The sequence below is a fragment of the Serinus canaria genome, chromosome 4 (assembly GCF_022539315.1).
Source record: "Serinus canaria isolate serCan28SL12 chromosome 4, serCan2020, whole genome shotgun sequence".
NCBI classification, from domain to species: domain Eukaryota; kingdom Metazoa; phylum Chordata; class Aves; order Passeriformes; family Fringillidae; genus Serinus; species Serinus canaria.
In genome coordinates this window covers 70788354-70805008 of record NC_066317.1, presented here as the reverse complement: position 1 = coordinate 70805008, position 16655 = coordinate 70788354, and the positions used below count along the sequence as shown (strand labels likewise).

General features: G+C 55.0%; 3 protein-coding genes across 30 annotated transcripts in view; 1 reads left to right on the top strand and 2 right to left on the bottom strand.

Annotated features, from left to right (window-relative positions):
* RAB11FIP5 (RAB11 family interacting protein 5) overlaps nucleotides 1-5531 on the top strand; it is a 36546-nt gene extending 31015 nt beyond the window's left edge. For both annotated transcript variants that reach the window (XM_050974137.1, XM_050974139.1), the window contains exons 5-6: nucleotides 3065-3251; nucleotides 4041-5531. In XM_050974137.1, the coding sequence (XP_050830094.1) occupies nucleotides 3065-3251; nucleotides 4041-4250 (397 nt within the window). In that variant the 3' untranslated portion in view covers nucleotides 4251-5531. The remainder of the gene's footprint in view (nucleotides 1-3064; nucleotides 3252-4040) is intronic.
* The window catches only part of LOC103824794 (homeobox protein EMX1), a 169838-nt gene that overhangs the window by 40040 nt on the left and 113143 nt on the right, over nucleotides 1-16655 (bottom strand). The window lies entirely within an intron of this gene.
* LOC103824744 (splicing factor YJU2-like) lies at nucleotides 5887-16209 on the bottom strand. Of its 27 annotated transcripts, none has more exons than XM_050974167.1 (3): nucleotides 14077-16181; nucleotides 14006-14041; nucleotides 5887-13804 (listed from the first exon to the last, which is right to left on the bottom strand). In XM_050974167.1, the coding sequence occupies exon 3, from the start codon at nucleotides 11353-11355 to the stop codon at nucleotides 10414-10416; it is 942 nt and encodes a 313-aa protein (XP_050830124.1). In that variant the 5' UTR covers nucleotides 11356-13804; nucleotides 14006-14041; nucleotides 14077-16181; the 3' UTR covers nucleotides 5887-10413. The 27 variants fall into 27 exon arrangements, with proteins under 27 accessions (XP_050830124.1, XP_050830107.1, XP_050830113.1 ...); XM_050974150.1 differs by lacking the exon at nucleotides 14006-14041 and adding an exon at nucleotides 13915-14005 and having other exon boundaries at nucleotides 5887-13839; nucleotides 14042-16180; XM_050974156.1 differs by lacking the exon at nucleotides 14006-14041 and adding an exon at nucleotides 13950-14005 and having other exon boundaries at nucleotides 5887-13914; nucleotides 14042-16180.

The window sequence follows — 16655 nt, the reverse complement described above, 5'->3', positions numbered from 1 at the left end:
GTGCAGCTCCTGCTCCTCCACTGGAATCCAGCAGCTGTGCAGCTCCTGCTCCTCCACTGGAATCCAGCAGCTGTGCAGCTCCTGCTCCTCCATTGGAATCCAGCAGCTGTGCAGCTCCTGCTCCTCCATTGGAATCCAGCAGCTGTGCAGCTCCTGCCTTCCCTTGGAATGCAGCAGCTGTGCAGCTCCTGCTCCTCCATTGGAATCCAGCAGCAGTGCAGCTCCTGCTCCTCCACTGGAATCCAGCAGCTGTGCAGCTCCTGCTCCTCCATTGGAATCCAGCAGCTGTGCAGCTCCCAGCCTTTCCTTGGAATGCAGCAGCTGTGCAGCTCCTGCTGCACTGGAATCCAGCTGCTGTGCAGCTCCTGCTGCATTGGATGTGGGGCTGGCCCAGCATCCTGTTGGCATGTGCAGATGACAGGACTGGGGATGTCCCAGGTACCGAGGTGGTGGCACAGGCTGTGCCTCCCTTGTGTCAAGAGTGCAGAGAATGCTGTGCTCTGAAAATGAGGTGTCAGGTTAGGTCACCTCGTCATGCTGATCCTCGTGGAGCACCTGGAGCTGGGAGCATGGCTTGGCCCACCCTGGGCAGATCTGGAGTGCTGATCCTGAGCCCAGCCATTCCTCCTCTAGACTCTTGCTCCATGGACAGCTGGCCCTTGGGTGCTGTGTGGTGCTCCAGACACAGCAGCTGGGTCATGGGAGAGGGATTCTCTTGGATTCCTTCTCTGTGAGGAGCATTTTGATGAGCATTTAAAGGCTCCCTTTGGGAGCTGCTGAGGGAAATGCACCTGGTTTTTCCCTGTGCTCTGCAGTGACCTTGGGAGCACCAGTGAAAGCTGGGACAGGGCAAGGCTGGCTCAGAGAGAGAGACAGGGCTGGGCCAGTGTCATCCTGAGATGTTCCACCTTGGCCTTAAGCTCCATCATAACTCAGATCCACTTGGGATGCAGTTCTGGATTAGGAGCCGGTGAGCAGCTGATTCCACACTCCAGCTGATGTTCATGGACCAGGAGAGGAAACTGGTCCAGCTTCTTGGCAGGTCCACCAGACCTTCAGACCTGGTGTGAGGTACAAAACTCCCCTGGAGGACCTGGTGCCACCATCCCAGGACAAACCCAGCTCAAGGAAGGTCTCCAGCTCTTGGATCCTCCCAGAGTCAAATGGAGGAGGCAGAGCCCTTCTCTGCTCAGACAAGCCCTGCACACACCACCCTCAGTGGAAAGCAGTAGGATAAAGAATTCTTCTCCAAAGTACCTTTTCCAGCCCTGCAGCAGTGACTGTTCCCACTGGCCATGGGGCTGGCAGCTGCCTGTCACCACCCCTGGGTGGGAATATCTCCCTGTTCCAAACACATCCAGGCATTCCCACTGGCTTCCCAGGGCAGCTTGGTCCCAGGGAGGCTCCCAGCCACGCTCTGGTTGTTGTCTCTGTGCTGGCTGTGGGGGTGCACGAGGTGACAGTGACATTTGGGGCTCAGGCCTGGCTGGATGAGCGGCCCTGGTGGCTCCCCCAGCCCTCTCCTCACCCCTGTCCTGCAGTGACCTGGTGGTTGTAGCTCCTGGTCAGGGTTTAGTGCTGGGGCCTCATGTGCAGAACAGCAGCTCCTGCAGCCCCTGGCACTGTCAGTGGCTCCGCCTTAGGGCTGTGGGATCCCTCTCCATCCTGTCCAGCCTCCCAGGAGTGCTGGGCTCTGTCCTTGTGCTTGGACAGCTCTGCCAAGGGATCAGAGAATCACAGAGTGTGCTGAGCTGGGAGAGACCCACCAGAGACATCCATCCAACCCTGGCCCTGCCCAGACCCCCCAGATCCCACCCTGGGCATCCCTGGAGCTCTGTCCCAACACTCCTGGAGCTCTGGCAGCCTCAGGGCCGTGCCCATCCCCTGGGGAGCCTGGGCAGTGCCAGCACCTTTGGGGGAAAAACCTTTCCTGATCTCCATCGTGACCCAGCTCCAGCTGTTCCCTGGTCACCAGAGGGAAGTGATCAGAGCTGCCCTGTGCTGTCCCTTGGGAGGAGCTGATCCTTTGGCTTGTTGGAGCAGGTTGGTGGCTGCCAGTGCTGTCCCCTCCCAGCACAGGGACAGCAGGAGGCATCATCGTGGTTGAAGAGGATTTCCACATCCTTGATATGTCCTGATCCCATCTCCGTGGCTGGGACACACAGCTGGGACACACAGCTGGTGGGGTTGTCACCTGTGAGAGGCTCTGCAGAGCTCCCAGGTGGAGGTCGGGAGGTTTCCATCCCAGTGGATGGATGTTTGGATGTTTCCATCCCCATGGATGGATGTTTCCATCTCAGGGATGGATGTTTGAATGTTTCCATCCCAATGGTTGGATGTTAGGATGTTACAAACACAGTGGATGGATATTTGGATGTTTCCTTCCCCGTGGACAGATATTTGGGTATTTCCATCCCAAGGATGGTGCACAGCTGTGCCTTCTCCTTGCAGGGAGGGAGTATCAGGTCACTTCTCTTTCCATCATGCTGAGAAGAAACTGAACTTTGTTCAAGCCCAGAAAGAACCATTTGGGTGAAAAGTGAGGCAAAAATGAATGAAAGTCTAATTCCCCCTTAACCGGCTCTTCACCCTCCTTTTGGCCTCGTGGAGGGGGACAAATTCTGTGGTGGCTTTCAGGCAGGTGACATTCAGCTCTTGGGCTGGAGCATCAGTGGTGACCCCAGACTAATCTGGGGGTCCCTGGGCAGCAAAAAGCTGCTCTGGGCAGTGGGTGCAGCAGGTTCTGATCACACTGGAGCTGCGTTTGAGCCCCTGGCAGTCAGGAGTTGTGACCCAGAGCGTTCCCAGGGAGGATGGGCAGTGCAGGTGTGGGCACCAGGATCTCAGCCAAACACGTGCTGGGGCTCCTTGTCTCCTGTCTGGGTGGGAGCAGCTCCACGGGCTCTGCCCTGCCCTGCTGGCTCTGCTCAGAGCAGGAGAGCTTTGGGTGGCACAGACAGGGGGATTCAGCGGTTCCTCAGTCTCCTGGGTGGTGCCATCCCTGTACAATGCCAGGGACTGGGAGCACAGGGGGTGCTGATTGTCCCACCCTTGTTGCCCACAGCCCCCACCCCGTGAAGCCCCTGAGTGCTGTGCAGGAGGGCTCCAGCGAGAGGAAGCAGCAGCCCAGGGGGGCCAGCCTGAGCTCGGCGCTGAGCAATGGCCTGGAGAGGCTGAAGACAGTGACCACCAGCAGCGTCCAGCCCCTGGCCCCGGCCTCCCAGCCGGACAAAACCGACCCCAAGTTAAAGGTAGGAGGCTGTGCCACCCCTGCTCCAGGGCCTGCCATGGGGTGGGTGAGGGTCCAGGCCTTGGGCTGCTCTGCCTCCCTTCTCCCATGGGCTCTGCACCTCCTCCTCACCCCATCGTTCTCCCGTCACCTGCTTTGCTTTGGGGGTGGAGTTGTGCAGTGTGTGACTGAATTCCTGCTTGTAGAAACATGGAATGGGTTGGGTTGGGAGGGACCTTAAACCCCATCCAGTGCCACCCTTGCCATGGGCAGGGACACTTCCCACTGTCCCAGGCTGCTTCAAGCCCCATCCAACCTGGTCTCCACAAGGTATGGAAGGTGGAAGGTGTAGTTACTGCCTGACTGATCCCCTGAAGGGTTCCTAATCCTGGCAGGGGGAAGGTCCTTCCTGGAGCTTTGCTGACCTGGGCATACTCCAAACACTGCTGTGCTGGGGCCAGCAAAACACCTGTGGCACCTCTGAGGACACGGAGGGTGTTCTGAGGGTGACCTGTCCACTCCCTTTGCCTCCCCAGTGTCACATGGAATATGCTGCTGGGGTTCAGCTGACTGAAGGACAAGCACAGCCCTGTGGGTCTCTGCACCCTGTGGGTGCTGCAGGGAGTTCAGCTGGTGCTTTATGAGCAGCACACGAGGTCTCTGTGGGTCCCCTGTGCCGCTCCTGCCTCTCCAGTTTGGAAAGACAGACATGGAAAGTAGGAGTGCTCTGGCTGTCGCTGCATCCTGCAAACATTACCAGGAGCAGAGGTTTTAATCCCAGTCCCTGAATGTCCCTCTTGCTTCCCACCAGGACCCTGCCCAGCTGGACCAGTCAGCCAAGTATTACCACCTGACCCACGACGAGCTGATCCAGCTGCTGCTGCAGAAGGAGGGCGAGCTGAGCAAGAAGGAGGAGCACATCCACGAGCTGGAGAACTACATTGACCAGCTGCTGGTGCGCATCATGGAGCAGTCCCCCACGCTGCTGCAGATCCCTCTGGGGGGGGCCCAGGCCCCCTGAGCCTGCCCAGGGCAGCAGCACCCAGCAGAGCTGTGCCCCAGTAACCACCACGCTGCCAACACCCCCGCGCCCCCTCCTCTCGCCCGAGGCCTCCAGTGGCTTCTGTTCCCAGAGTTAGCAGGAAGGGTTATCTGCTCCTTCCCAGCCCAAGCTTAGCCCAGCTCGGCTCCAGGGAGCTGTAGGGTGGTGGGCTGCCAGCACCCTATGGGGAGGAGCAGAGCCCTCCCCAGCAGGCAGGCAGGCGCCTCCCTGGGTTCCCATCGCTGTGACCAAGTGCCACCTCCCAGGCACTCCTCCTGCCAGAGCTTTAAGTGACCCCTGGACATCTGAGAGCTGGAAACCATCTCCTCGTGACTTCATCCTGCTGCTGCACCTCTGCCCACACTCCTCCTCCTCCTCTCTCCCCTGAGGGTGGTGTCCCCTGGGTGGTGTTGGGCTGGTGGGTGACACTGGGGACTCTGAGACCCAGTGAGGCTCCCCCAGCACGTTCCTGAGCAGAGCCTGTGGGATGCCTTTTCCCCTCCTGACCCAGTTACCCCCAGTGAAGGGTGAAGAACCAACTCCAGTTTGAGCCACTCCCTTACCACACTTGTGGGAGATGTTCCACAAAGGGACAGCACCGGGCCTGGGGTGGTGTCAGAGCCTGGCTGGGCCACGCTGGCTCTGTCACAGCGCCTGTGCCAGGCTGACACTGCCTGGGTCCCTCATGGCTGGACTGGGAATGTGGCAAAGGGAGCGTGGGATGGTGCCCCAGGAGTGCTGCAGGAGATCCTGTGGAGGCCCCACCCAGCAGGGGCTGCTGTGCCCTGGAGGGACTGAGGAGTGCAGAATCCACACTGAATTTCCACTCAGTATTCCCAGGAATGGCTGCTCACAGCTGCCCTGCCTCTGCCTGGTCTGTCCAGCACAGCCAGACAACATCCCCAGAGCAAGGCCTGGGGGGGTCTGACCCCTCTGCAGGGCCCCTGCAGGGTCAGGCACCCCAAACACTCCTGGCACAGCCCAGAATTCCCAAATCCTGGCAGGGCAGTGCCCAGCCTGCTCACCTGATCACATCCACATGCTGGGATCAGCTCTCCAGGGCAGTGCCCAGCCTCAGGGGCAGCTCTGTCCCCTGCTGACCCCTGAGTGACCACCCAGAGGTGGAGCAGTGTGAGACCACAACTCTTTTCTTTGTTCCAGTTGTAAACTTGTCTGTTGCAATTTGCATCAACGTCTCTTTTGGCGTGCCAATTTCCTTTTTTGTTTCCAGTTTTGAAGTAAAGTTATGTTTGAAGTAAAGTTATGTAAAGTAAGCTGGCCAAGGCTGCAGGGACCCCCTTGAAGGCCTGAGGGGATCCCAGCCCATACTCAGTCTCCACAGATAAGGAGCACTCCCCGGGGCAGCCCTTTGGGGTGGGGTTAGGATGAAGAAGGTGTAGGACTGGTGTAATTGCACCAGTTTGGAGGGCTGTCATTTTTGTTAAATGGGGTTACATCTTTCCTGTGTAAGTTCAAGGTGGGTCAGGTGTTGGTTGGGAGGTTGATATTGAAGTTGGATGCAGTAATGAGCTTTGGAGGGCCCCAAGAGCTCTTAATTCCTGGGGCTCCTCTGGTGCTCAAGGCAGGGTCTTGGTCCATCTGTCCCAAGTGTCTGCCAGATTGGGTTTCTTGTCTGTGGTTGGGAATTCGTTTGCTGCTGAAGGAGCCCCCACCAGGCACATTGACAGAGGGCTGTCCACGCTGCCCATGGACAGGCAGAGATTGTCCTGCTGTGAAGTCTTGGCCACTGTGACCCAGATGTTCTCACTGGGCTGAGGGACAATCCATGAACCAGCTGATGGAAAGGTGAGGAGCATCCAGAATCCTGTCTGGAACAGTTGGGGATTCCCTGCCACTGGAGACATGGCAGGATGCTTGGGGGTGATGAGTTGATCTGTGAGTCTGAAAAAATGGATTTTTGGACTTGTATGGCTTTACCAGCCCCTCATATCTTCCCATCTGAGCCCCTCAGCTTTTACTGAGTAGAAAAGAGGAGGGAAAACAATAGGGGATAACAGTGCAACAAACTAAAGAGGAGAAGCAGAAAAACCAACCAAGGAGGGGTGACAGTGCAAACAATGAGCAAATGAAACTGAACAGAGTCTTATCATCTTCTGGAGCAGTGCAGAGTCATCTTCTGTGACAAACATCTGTGTTTACACTCCTTCCTTCTCTCCTCCACACCTCCTGAGCTTGATCTCTGCTGTCTCTGAGGTCCAGGAGGAGTGCCTCTGGTGCTGCAATTGGCAGTTGGATGTACAGCTTGACATTCCTGCCTGGAATCCACCTTGGCCAGATCCTGTGGACGTGCAAGCATCAACTCTCCCCCAAGTAATTAATGGAAATGGATTGGGGGTCTTTGATCAGCACAGGGGGTTTCTCAGTGAGCTGGGATCTGTGCTCAGCACAGTTTCTCAGTGAGCTGGGATGTTTGGAGAACTGCCTGACAGTGGGGGATTTGGCTCTATAAAGGAATTATTAAGAAAATTGATGACATAAAGAGCCTTACATAATCTTTATACATTCAGTAGTGTTTCAACTCCCCCGTGCTGCTGATCAAGGACTCTCCTGAGTGTGCAGTGAGCCCTCTCCACAATGGATTACCCCTTTGGGGACTGGGGAATGCCAGTGGTGTGTTTCACCCCCCACTGATCTAGGAGCTGTTTGAAATTTTTGGAGGTGTAAGCAGGACCATTATCTGTTTGGAGAATGCCTAGGGTGGAAAATGGTAGGAGAAGATGTTGGATGACATCTTTTGTCTTTTCTCCTGCATGGGCTGATGCAAATACTGCCCCAGAGAGCATTTCTATGGACACATTATTGTATTTTTATCTCCCAAAAGGTGCATAATGTGTGACATCTGTTTGCCAGAGCTGTAAACTTTCAAGGCCTGTGGGGTTAACCCTGGCCCTCAGAGAGGGCAAAGCAAACAGTTGGGGTAGGAGCCCATGATTGCTCTTGCCTCTTCTCTTGTAATTTTAAACATCTGGGCAAGGGCTGACACATTTTGGTGGAAAAACTGATGGCTCAATTTAGCCTGATTAAAAATGTCTGGTAGGGTGGTCTGCACTGCCATGGCTAAAATATCTGCCCTCCAGTTGCCTTCTGTGACTGGTCCTGGGAGGCCAGTGTGTGACCTCGCATGCATAATGTGATATGGTGGGAGAGGAGGTGTGTTTAATTTGAGAGCAAGCTGTAGAAATCTGGATTTGGCACTTCCTTTAGCAAGGAATGTTCTGCTCTTTCAGCTATTCCAGCAACATAGGCCAAATCAGTAACTAAATTTAAGGGCTGTTTGAATTTCTCAAAGGCTCTGACAACAGCTGCTAATTCTGCAATTTGTGGGGATCCTCAAACAATCTGAACATCAGACTCCCACTCTTGAGTGTCAGGATTCTTCCACATCATAACTGAGGTGTGGGATCCCCCTGAACCAGCAGTAAATACAGTCTATGCCTTTAGAGAAGTAATACTTTGTAATGAATTTGGGACCAAAAATGAAGCAAGCATTAAATAGTTTATGTTTTGGTGGGTGGATGGAGATTGGCCTGGCTGGCTGTCCAGAGTGAACTGGAGGTGTTCACTGGTTTGGAGCAGAGGTTCCAGACTGTTTAATGTCACTGGAAGCCAGATGCCTGTGAATTCACACCCCACAGGGTCCTGAGGCGAGCTCTGGCCTTCACGATTATCTGGGCCGTAAGCTGCTGAGGGGTTGAGATGGTCTGACTTGGTTTGTGTGATTGAAACACCCACTCTGTGATTAGGAGCTGTCTCTCAGAGTGGGGTCCCACTGGAGAATGAGCCCATGGACTTGGGTGACTCACCCAGGGTGACAAATTGCAAAGGCAGGATCAATGCAGTGGGCTTGTCTCGTGGACAATGCTTCTGGTACCTGCTGGTCACTTCACGGGCCCTGGTGTGATTGCTCCTGGGGAGCTGAGGCCATCAGGGCCTCTCAGGGGATTGAAAGGGGTGACAAGTCCTTGGTCATGATCCCTAGCAGTGTACAAACCCAGCTGATGCTCCCGCAGAGCTGGTGAAGGTCCCTCAGGGTTCTTGGGTTGTCCTGATGGTGAGCTGCTGGGGCATCGTGGTCCACTCGCTGATCCAGAGTCCAAGGTAGGTCCACGGGCAGGTGCACGGAATCTTCTCTGGAGCAATGTCAAATCCTGCTCCTTCAATGGCTTGGATAATCTGTTTGAGAACAGTCTCCAGTAGTCAGTCTCAGTGCACGTAAGGCTATCATCCATACAGTGAAAAATTATGGCATCAAGGAAATTTTTCCTGAATGGGCAAGAGAATGGGCAGCAAACGTTTGGCAGATGGCTCATGACTGTTTCATCCCTTGAGGAAGAACTTCCCATGGGTATCTTTTTAGAGGGGCTTGTTTGTTAACTGATGGCACCAAAAATACAAATCTTAGAGTGGGATATTAAAAAACCAATCCTTAATATTAGTGACTGCCAGTTTCCAGTCTCAGGAGCATTGAAGGTGAGGGCAGGCCAGGCTGTAACAATGACCTCGTGGACCTTCCTGAGGTCTTGCAGGAGCCTCCACCTGTCTTTGCCCTGTTTGCAAATGACAAAGACAGGGGGGTTCAAGGGCTAGTGGATGGTGCTGTGTGGCCCCTAGATAGCTGCTCCTGCACTAGGGATTCAAGTGCCTTGGTTTGACTTCTACCAGGGGCCGCTGTCCCACCCAGATGGGACCCTCTGACTTCATGAGAGTGGTGAGGTGGGGTGCTCTGCAGTGGCCCCAGCTGGAAATCCTGTGCGTGTGAAGGGATTTCCAGCCTGGCTCCCCATTGTCTCTGCCCCACACAATGACAGGTGCCTTGACCACAAAAGGCCTTCCTGTGGCAGTTTGACCTCAGGACCTTCTGTAAGGATTGACCTTTTACTCTGCATAGAGGTGGCAGCTGCGCCAGTCCCAGAGATGACTCCAGTGGCTGGCAGCAGTTCCCAGCCCTGTGGCCACTTGGAGTGAGCAGTGATGCTGACATCCGACCTAGTGTCAGCCACACCTGGAATAGAAGCTTTGATACCTTTGTTAGACAAGCCACACTCTCTAAGAGGTCTGTTTTGGCCTAGCATCTCTGACCAAAAACCACAGAATTTTCTGGCAAAACATCAGTCCAGGTGGGTACAAGAAAAGCTTGGGTATAGGTGTGCCCTTAGTCAGACACCAGGGTGGATCTATACATATGACAGTGATCTCCTCCACTGGCCCCACAGTCTGGACTTCTGGGAGCACATGTAACTCATTAACAGTGTGTCCTATGATTAAAACATCTTCAGGCCCATCAGGAGGTCCAGGTTTACCAGCTGGGTTCAGCAAATCACTTCATCCTCAGATTCAACAGAAAGGGCTCTCAGCAGCATGCTCTGTGTCCCTGCCTGGACGTGTTGGTAGGCCTGGCAGAGTCAGCCCCTTCCTCATAGTCACTGTTGTCACAGATGGTTTCTCTGGGCCTGGATGCTCTGAGATTGTGGGAAAAGAGGGATGAAACTGCTCAAAAGAAAGATCTTGCAGGAGTTTCACTGAGTCGACCAGCCCTTGTGGTCTTGAGGGTTGTCAGTTGGCCCCTGATCCCCAGAAAATTGGGGTTTTTCCCTGGGGGAACTAGAGCACTTGGCTGCAGCTCAAAATCCAGTGGCTGGCCAGTGGGGATGCTTTCAAAGGGCTAATGAGAAGCCCCATGGTCAGGGTGCCAATTTGTAGCAGCGTGGGGTGTAGATGGTGGAAGCTGCTGCCTAATGCCCAAGAAGCATCTCCTGTGGAAAAGCCACTGGGTTTTTTTGTTTGTTTGTTTGTTGGTTTTTTTTTTTTTTTTTTTTTTTTGTGGGTATTTTTTTGTTGGGGGTTTTTTTTGTTTGTTTGGTTTGGTTTTTTGGGTTTTTTTTTCTGCCAGATCCCAGAGTTGTGGCTGCTAGAGCCTAGCAGGCACGGAACAGTGGGGAGGGATTTTTCCCCGAGTTCCTGGGGACATCTAGGGGGGCTGCTGGTGGCAGGACAGCCCTGTCCCCTCAGTGAGGGGCTGGAGGAACCCCCAGTCTGTGCAAAGGTGGGATCTGCTTTGTGTGGGGAGTAGGGACAGCCCGTCCCTGCTCTGTCCCTGCTCTGTCCCCACCCTGCTGGCTCCTCAGTCGCTGTCTGAGTAGGCTCCCAGCAAACCCAGCGAGGCCGTAGCTGCTGCTGCTGCTGCTGGGAGCGAGCCGGTGGTGGCCGTGGTGCCTCGGGTTTCCATCCCCTTATCCAGGGCAGGATCTGGCTTCTGCTTCCTGCGGGCCACCAGCCCGGCCAGCTGGGCCTTGGTGCTGAGCTTGCCCATGCTGTGTTCCCGCCTCTCCATCCTCGGCCTCTTGCTCCGGGGGTCCTCCTGCAGGATGTCCGTGGGTTTTGTTTGGGTTGTGGGATTTGGACGACGTTTCGCTGGTTCCTCGTCAGAGTCAGAATCCACCAGGAGCCGGCGGTTCTGGGCCTGTTCCAACATGGCCTTCATCTCCTGCTCATCCTCCTCCTGCTCCTTGCGCCTCTGCTCCTCCTCCAGCTCCTTGTGCTGCTTCAGCATGGCCTCAAAATCCACATTGGCCTGGCGCTGGTTGAGCTCCTTCAGCTCCTGCAGGTTCTCCAGGACCTCCATCTCCAGCTTGGAGTCCTTGGTTCGGTTCTCCAGGACCTTCATGGGATTGTTGAGCTCCTCCTCTTCCCTCTCCTTCTGCATCCTCCTCTCCTCCTCCTCCAGGAGCTTCTCTGCCTGGAAGTTCCTGGTGGCGCCGTGCTCCATGGCGTAGTCCGTGTTCTGGGGGTCTGTCTTGAAGGTGATCTCAGCCAGGCAGCGCGGGCACTTGATGTAGAAGCGGAAGATGGGCAGCCCCAGGTAGGACTCGTTCTGCACCGTCTCCTTGCGGGCGTTGAACTTCCTGCCCTTGTAGATGTACTCCCCGCAGGTCCTGCACCTCATGTTGAAGGGGGCCATGAGCCTCACCACGTACTGCCGGTCCTTCGGGAGCCGCAGCTTCGGGATCTTGGCAGGGTCGAAGTCAGGGGGGTAATATTTGTTCAGCACTTTCCGTTCCGACATGGCCGCGGCTTCTCCTGATCCCCGGCGCTCACCTCGCGCTGGGCACCCCTTGGGAGCAGAGTAGAAGCTGCTACCTAATTCCCAAGAAGGGTCTTGCCTTGGTTTGAAGAGCCAGCTGTCTGCTGAGGAAGGCAGGAGTCTTCTCTGAAATGGAAAATGGAAACAAGGGAGGTTCTGCTGGAGCAGGGATCCTGCGCAAGGGGGGAGTTTTCCTCTGGAGCTTCAGGGCTGCTGGAGATGGGCCTGGTGTTCCTCTGGGAATGCAGGGCAGGAGAAAGCTGCTGCTCTGGGAATGCAGTGGGCAAAGGCTGCCGTGGTGTTCCAATCCTCAGATTATATCCAGGTAGGAATGCTTGGCTCCTCCCCCTGGGCAGAGCATCTCCCAATGGGATGATGGAATTTTATCAGTGAGTCTCAATGGCCCATTGACAGAAGGTAATTAATAATTAATGGCCCATTGACAGAAGATAGCTCCCAGAGGGAGGATTGGTTGTGGAAGAGATAAAGAAAACTGCTCAATTAACAGAAGATAACTGCCCCACCTCTGACAGATGGGAACAGAATACACAATTAAATCTTTCAACCTGAGACACATGTCCTGTGGAAAAGGAGTAAGAGTGCCCTGCTTGGGTAGGAATTCAGGCAAAGCAGTCAAGTCCACACCCCACACTCTCCACAGCTAGCTCAGCCAAGAGAGGCAAGAAGGACCTTTTGTAGAGTAAATTCCAGCGAGGTTTATTCCAGCAGGCTGAAGGGAAATCAGGGACAAAAGAGGAGACCATGTGCTCTGCATAATCTTAGGTGTGGGTCAGCAGGCAGTGACCTGAGGGCACAGGGTGGCACAGTGCCCTTTGCCCTGCCCTGCAGGGAAGGTGGGATGGGCACCAGGGATACCACAGCCAGTGAGGAAACAGGGAAAGGAGAAACCACGAGAATTTGGGACAAATGGGGAAGGCAAGCTGGGAGGATCAGTTTTGGGAGGCTCCATGGGGAAGTTTTCTCTTTCAGCCTAGGTGGCGAAAACTCTCTGGTAGATCTTTCTGGGCTGAAGCCTGGAGGTTTCAAAGGGTTCCACACCTGATTTACCTGGCTGAACTGGAGCTACTGTGGAAGGGGACAGGAAGGATGTTTCCTCCCTCATCCTGCCAGGATTTTGGCTGGAGAAGGTGCCCGTGCAGGCAGAGGGGCAGTTGGAGTGGGATTTCAAAATGAAAGGCATCTTCTCTCTCTTCTCTACCTCCCAAAGTCACTGTGTTCTTTTAAAACCTCCCTGCTCCTCTCTTTACTTGCCTCAGTGTAGAGCATGCCTTTGAAGAATGGTGCCTTTTGCCACAGGCCAGTAGCAGTTTCCTACCCCACAAAGGCTCTGCAGCCCAGTTCTCAGTCCCACACAACCTGCCTGGGGCAGGCTCCTCCTCTGTTTTCCTTCTCACCAAGAAAAGGGAGTTAATTGTCACCCAGGGAGAGCAGAGCCTCCCCACCCCCTCTGCAGGTGCCCTGGCTCCTTCCAGGAGTTCTGCACAGCGCCTCAGGAGAGGTGGGGGCAGAGATCAGGAACAGACACAGCAGGCAAGGGCAGGCTGAGTATTCCAAGCTAAAATACAGCTGGAGACAGAATTGGGTCCGGAGGAAAGGAGCTCTGGTCCTGTCCAAGCCTTGGACCTCTGCATGAGGAGGAGGAGGAGGAGGATGTGTTCCCTGGGAGAACAGCAGCCATGAACCTCCCACTCCTTCCTGCCTCTCTCCTCCTGGGAAATGCCTGAGGTTTGCCCTGCTCCAGCTGCTCCTGCTGTGTTTCTGCTCCTCCTCCCTCTGTGTGCCTGGGGTGGGATGGGGGTGTCCAAGGGAAGCGTTTCTCCTGTTTCAGAAAGTGCCAGGAACCTCTGTGCCCATAGGGTCAGACCCTGTGCCCTGGCAGCCCGAGCCCTCTCTGGGTGCCAGCTGTGCCCCTGGGAGCAGTCAGGGAGGAGTTGTGGGCACTGGGAATGCAGCAGGGCACGGCAGTGAGTGCTGGGCAAAGGGAGGGCAGTTCCTCAGGCGGGCAGTAGCGGGGGAGCTGCAGAGCCAACATCTCCCCCGGGAGCCAGGGCCCCTCTCTGGCTGCCAGCCTCACAAACATCCTGTTCTTGGCCCCGTGCCCCTGCAGGGACGGCTCTTGGTGCTCCCCACACAAGTGCCAATGTTTGTATGGATCCCACGGCCCCTCCCTCCCACCTCTCCCTCCTCTCAGTCGTGTCTCACCGCCTCCCTCAGCCCCCTCTGCCTTAGTCAGCTCTGCCTTGTTTTGCTCCAAAGCCTGAACGTTTTGCACTTGAATATGAAAAGTTACTCTCAGAGCTCAGCAGGCTGTACCAGGTGTGCAGCCCTGCCAGCAATAGGTGCTTCCACATCTCCTGTTCGCAGCAATACCTCTTCTGTTTGCAGCAATACTTGTTCTGTTCAGCAATACCTGTTCTGTTCCCCCATCTCCTGTTCCAGCAATACCTGTTCTGTTCAGCAATACCTGTTCTGTTCCCCCATCTCCTGTTCCAGCAATACCTGTTCTGTTCCCAGCAATACCTGTTCTGTTCCCCCATCTCCTGTTCCAGCAATACCTGTTCTGTTCCCAGCAATACCTGTTCTGTTCCCCCATCTCCTGTTCCAGCAATACCTGTTCTGTTCCCCCATCTCCTGTTCCCAGCAATACCTGTTCTGTTCCCCCATCTCCTGTTCCAGCAATACCTGTTCTGTTCCCCCATCTCCTGTTCCCAGCAATACCTGTTCCCTCCTTTCCTGCCTTTCCAGCAGCAGTGCTTTGACATCTCCTGCTTTTCCAGCAATAGGTGCTTCCACACCTCTTGCCTTTCTAGCAATACCTGTTCTGTTCCCTCACCTCCTGCCCTTGCAGCAATGGGTGTTTCCATACCTCCTGCCTTTCCAGCAATATTTGCTCCTTCCATCTCCTGCCTTTCCAGCAATTCCTGTTCCCTCACCTCCAGCCTTTCCAGCAATTCCTGTTCTATTCCCTCCTCTCCCCTTCCACCCAGAGATATGGGTGCTCCCATATCTCCAGCCTTTCCAGGAATACCTGTTCTGTTCCCTCCTCTCCTGCCTTTCCAGCATTGGGTGCTTCCATATCTCCCATTTCCGAGCAATATCTGCTCTTTCCATCTCCAGCCTTTCCAGGAATACCTGTTCCTCCTCTCCTGCCTTTCCAGCAATAGGTGCCTCTGCATTCCTTGCCTTTCTAGCAATTCCTGTTCTGTTCCCTCTCCTCCTGCCTTTCCAGCAATGGGTGCTTCCATAGCTCCCATTTCCAAGCAATATCTGCTCTTTCCATCTCCTGCCTTTCCAGCAATACCTGTTCCCTCACCTCCAGCCTTTCCAGCAATTCCTGTTCCATTCCTTCATCTCCTGCCTTTCCATCAGTGGTGCTTCCACACCTCTTGCCTTTCTAGCAATACCTGTTCTGTTCCCTCACCTCCTTCCCTTGCAGCAGTGGGTGTTTCCATATCTCCTGCCCTTGCAGCAATTCCCGTTCTGTTCCTTCACTTTCAGCCTTTCCAGCAATAGGTGTTTCCATATCTCCTGCCTTTCCACGAATACCTGTTCTGTTCCCTCACTTTCAGCCTTTCCAGCAATAGGTGTTTCCACATCTCCTGCCTTTCCAGGAGTAGCTGTTCTGTTCCCTCACCTCCTGCCCTTGCAGCAATAGGTGTTCCCTCATCTCCAGCCTTTCCAGGAATACCTGTTCCCTCATCTCCAGCCTTCCCAGCAGTACCTGCTCCTTCCATCTCCAGCCTTTCCAGCAACCCCTGCTCCCCCATCTCCCATGTGCAGCAATCCCTGCCCCTCCCAGGGGCAGAGCCCAGGTGTGCAGGGTTCCCTGGGTGCTGCCCAGTGTGGAGCAGTGATGGATGCTCTGTGTCTGTCCCCCAGTGTTCAGCAGGTCCCTCCCTTGGGAAAGGTGTCCTACAGATGCTCCTGTCTCTGTTCTGTGTTTCCCCACCCTCTGGGCTGAAGATTTGGGGTTCCCCCTCAGCACTCAGATTTGGTTCTGTGCACAAGGGCAGCACAGCACCCGCAGTGGGGTCTGTGGTGCTGGTGTCAAACCTCCACCTTCCCAAGGCAATGGTTCTGAGGACCTAAATGCTTCCCCAGAGAGGGAGGGGAGGAGGAAGACAACTGGGGAAATGTTCTCAAGTTGCCCATCTGGGATTTATCTCCGTGTTCAGTGACTGAATGTGCTATTTAGCGATTTCCTTGGGCTCCCAGGGGCAGGAGCAGCGTTCCTGCTCCGTGTCCTGGCTGTGCCCCTCTCTGCTGAGCCCAGCACTCCCCCAGGGTGTTCTGGGCCAGCAGCAGCCTCTCCCTGTTCTGTTTCAAGCCCAGCCATAACACCCCCTGTGGTTTTGCCTTTCTCCTGGTGTTTGTTTTCCCACTCCTGAGCTGTTCCCCGAGGCTGCAGCAGGGTGCTGTGCTCTGCCCTGCTGCCAGCCCACAGCTGGGCTCTTGCTTCTCCACAGCTTGGGCCAATTTCTTTTCCCCTTGCCTGGTCCTCCTGGCCACGTGTGGGCCAGGAGAGCCACCAAGGTTTGTCCTCAAACTGGAGCAGACCTGAGGGATGTGGATTCTCCGCTGTGATGTAGACTCAGCCTTGTCTGGGAGGGAGCCCCAGCTTGGGGTTAAAAACCTGGGAAAGCATCCCCAGGTGGGAGAAGCGTTGGGGTTTGGAGTTGTTGGTTTCCCTCTCTTCACGTCGCAGGAAGTGGGTTCTGTGTGTCTCATGTTTTAAGAGTTGCAACTAATGTTTATAAAGAGCTTGTTATTTACGTTTTAAGCACTTTAAAAAAAAATAAAAGTTGTTCAAGCTGTTCCTAGACACTTCTGATTCATTGACAACAGCGTCTGTGCTGACGGCGCCTGGACACTGAGTGACATTTCTGTTTGTCTGCTGCACCAGGAGCAGGAGGAGGAGGAGGAGGAGGAGGAGGAGGAGGAGGAGGAGGAGGGTGTCCAACTCCTCCAGCAGCTTTTCCACCTGCCCTGACAGTCCCTGAGTGCTGTGTGCTGGGAATGCTGCAGGAACCTGGAGTTCCACCCCAAATCCTGCTCCTGGCCCAGGCGTGGGGCACGAGGGGTTTGGGATCATTTGGGTTTGGGAGTGAAGCTGGGGTTGGGTGAGGGGTTTGGGATCCTTTGGGTTTGGTGTGATGTGCCCTGAGCGGGAAAGGGGAAGGGAAAGGGGAAGGGGAAGGGGAAGGGAAGAGGAAGGGGAAAGGAAAGGAAAGGAAGGAAAGGAAAGAATAGGAAAGGAAAGG

Excerpts from the sequence above, each read along its gene's own strand:
- LOC103824744 (XM_050974141.1), bottom strand. The coding sequence starts at position 14,648 with ATGGGAGCTATGGAAGCACCCATTGCTGGAAAGGCAGGAGGAGAGGGA. Across the intron at positions 14,006-14,041 it reads GAGATGGGGGAACAGAACAG|GTATTGCTGGAACAGGAGAT; the intron begins GTATTGCTGGGA and ends GGAACAGAACAG.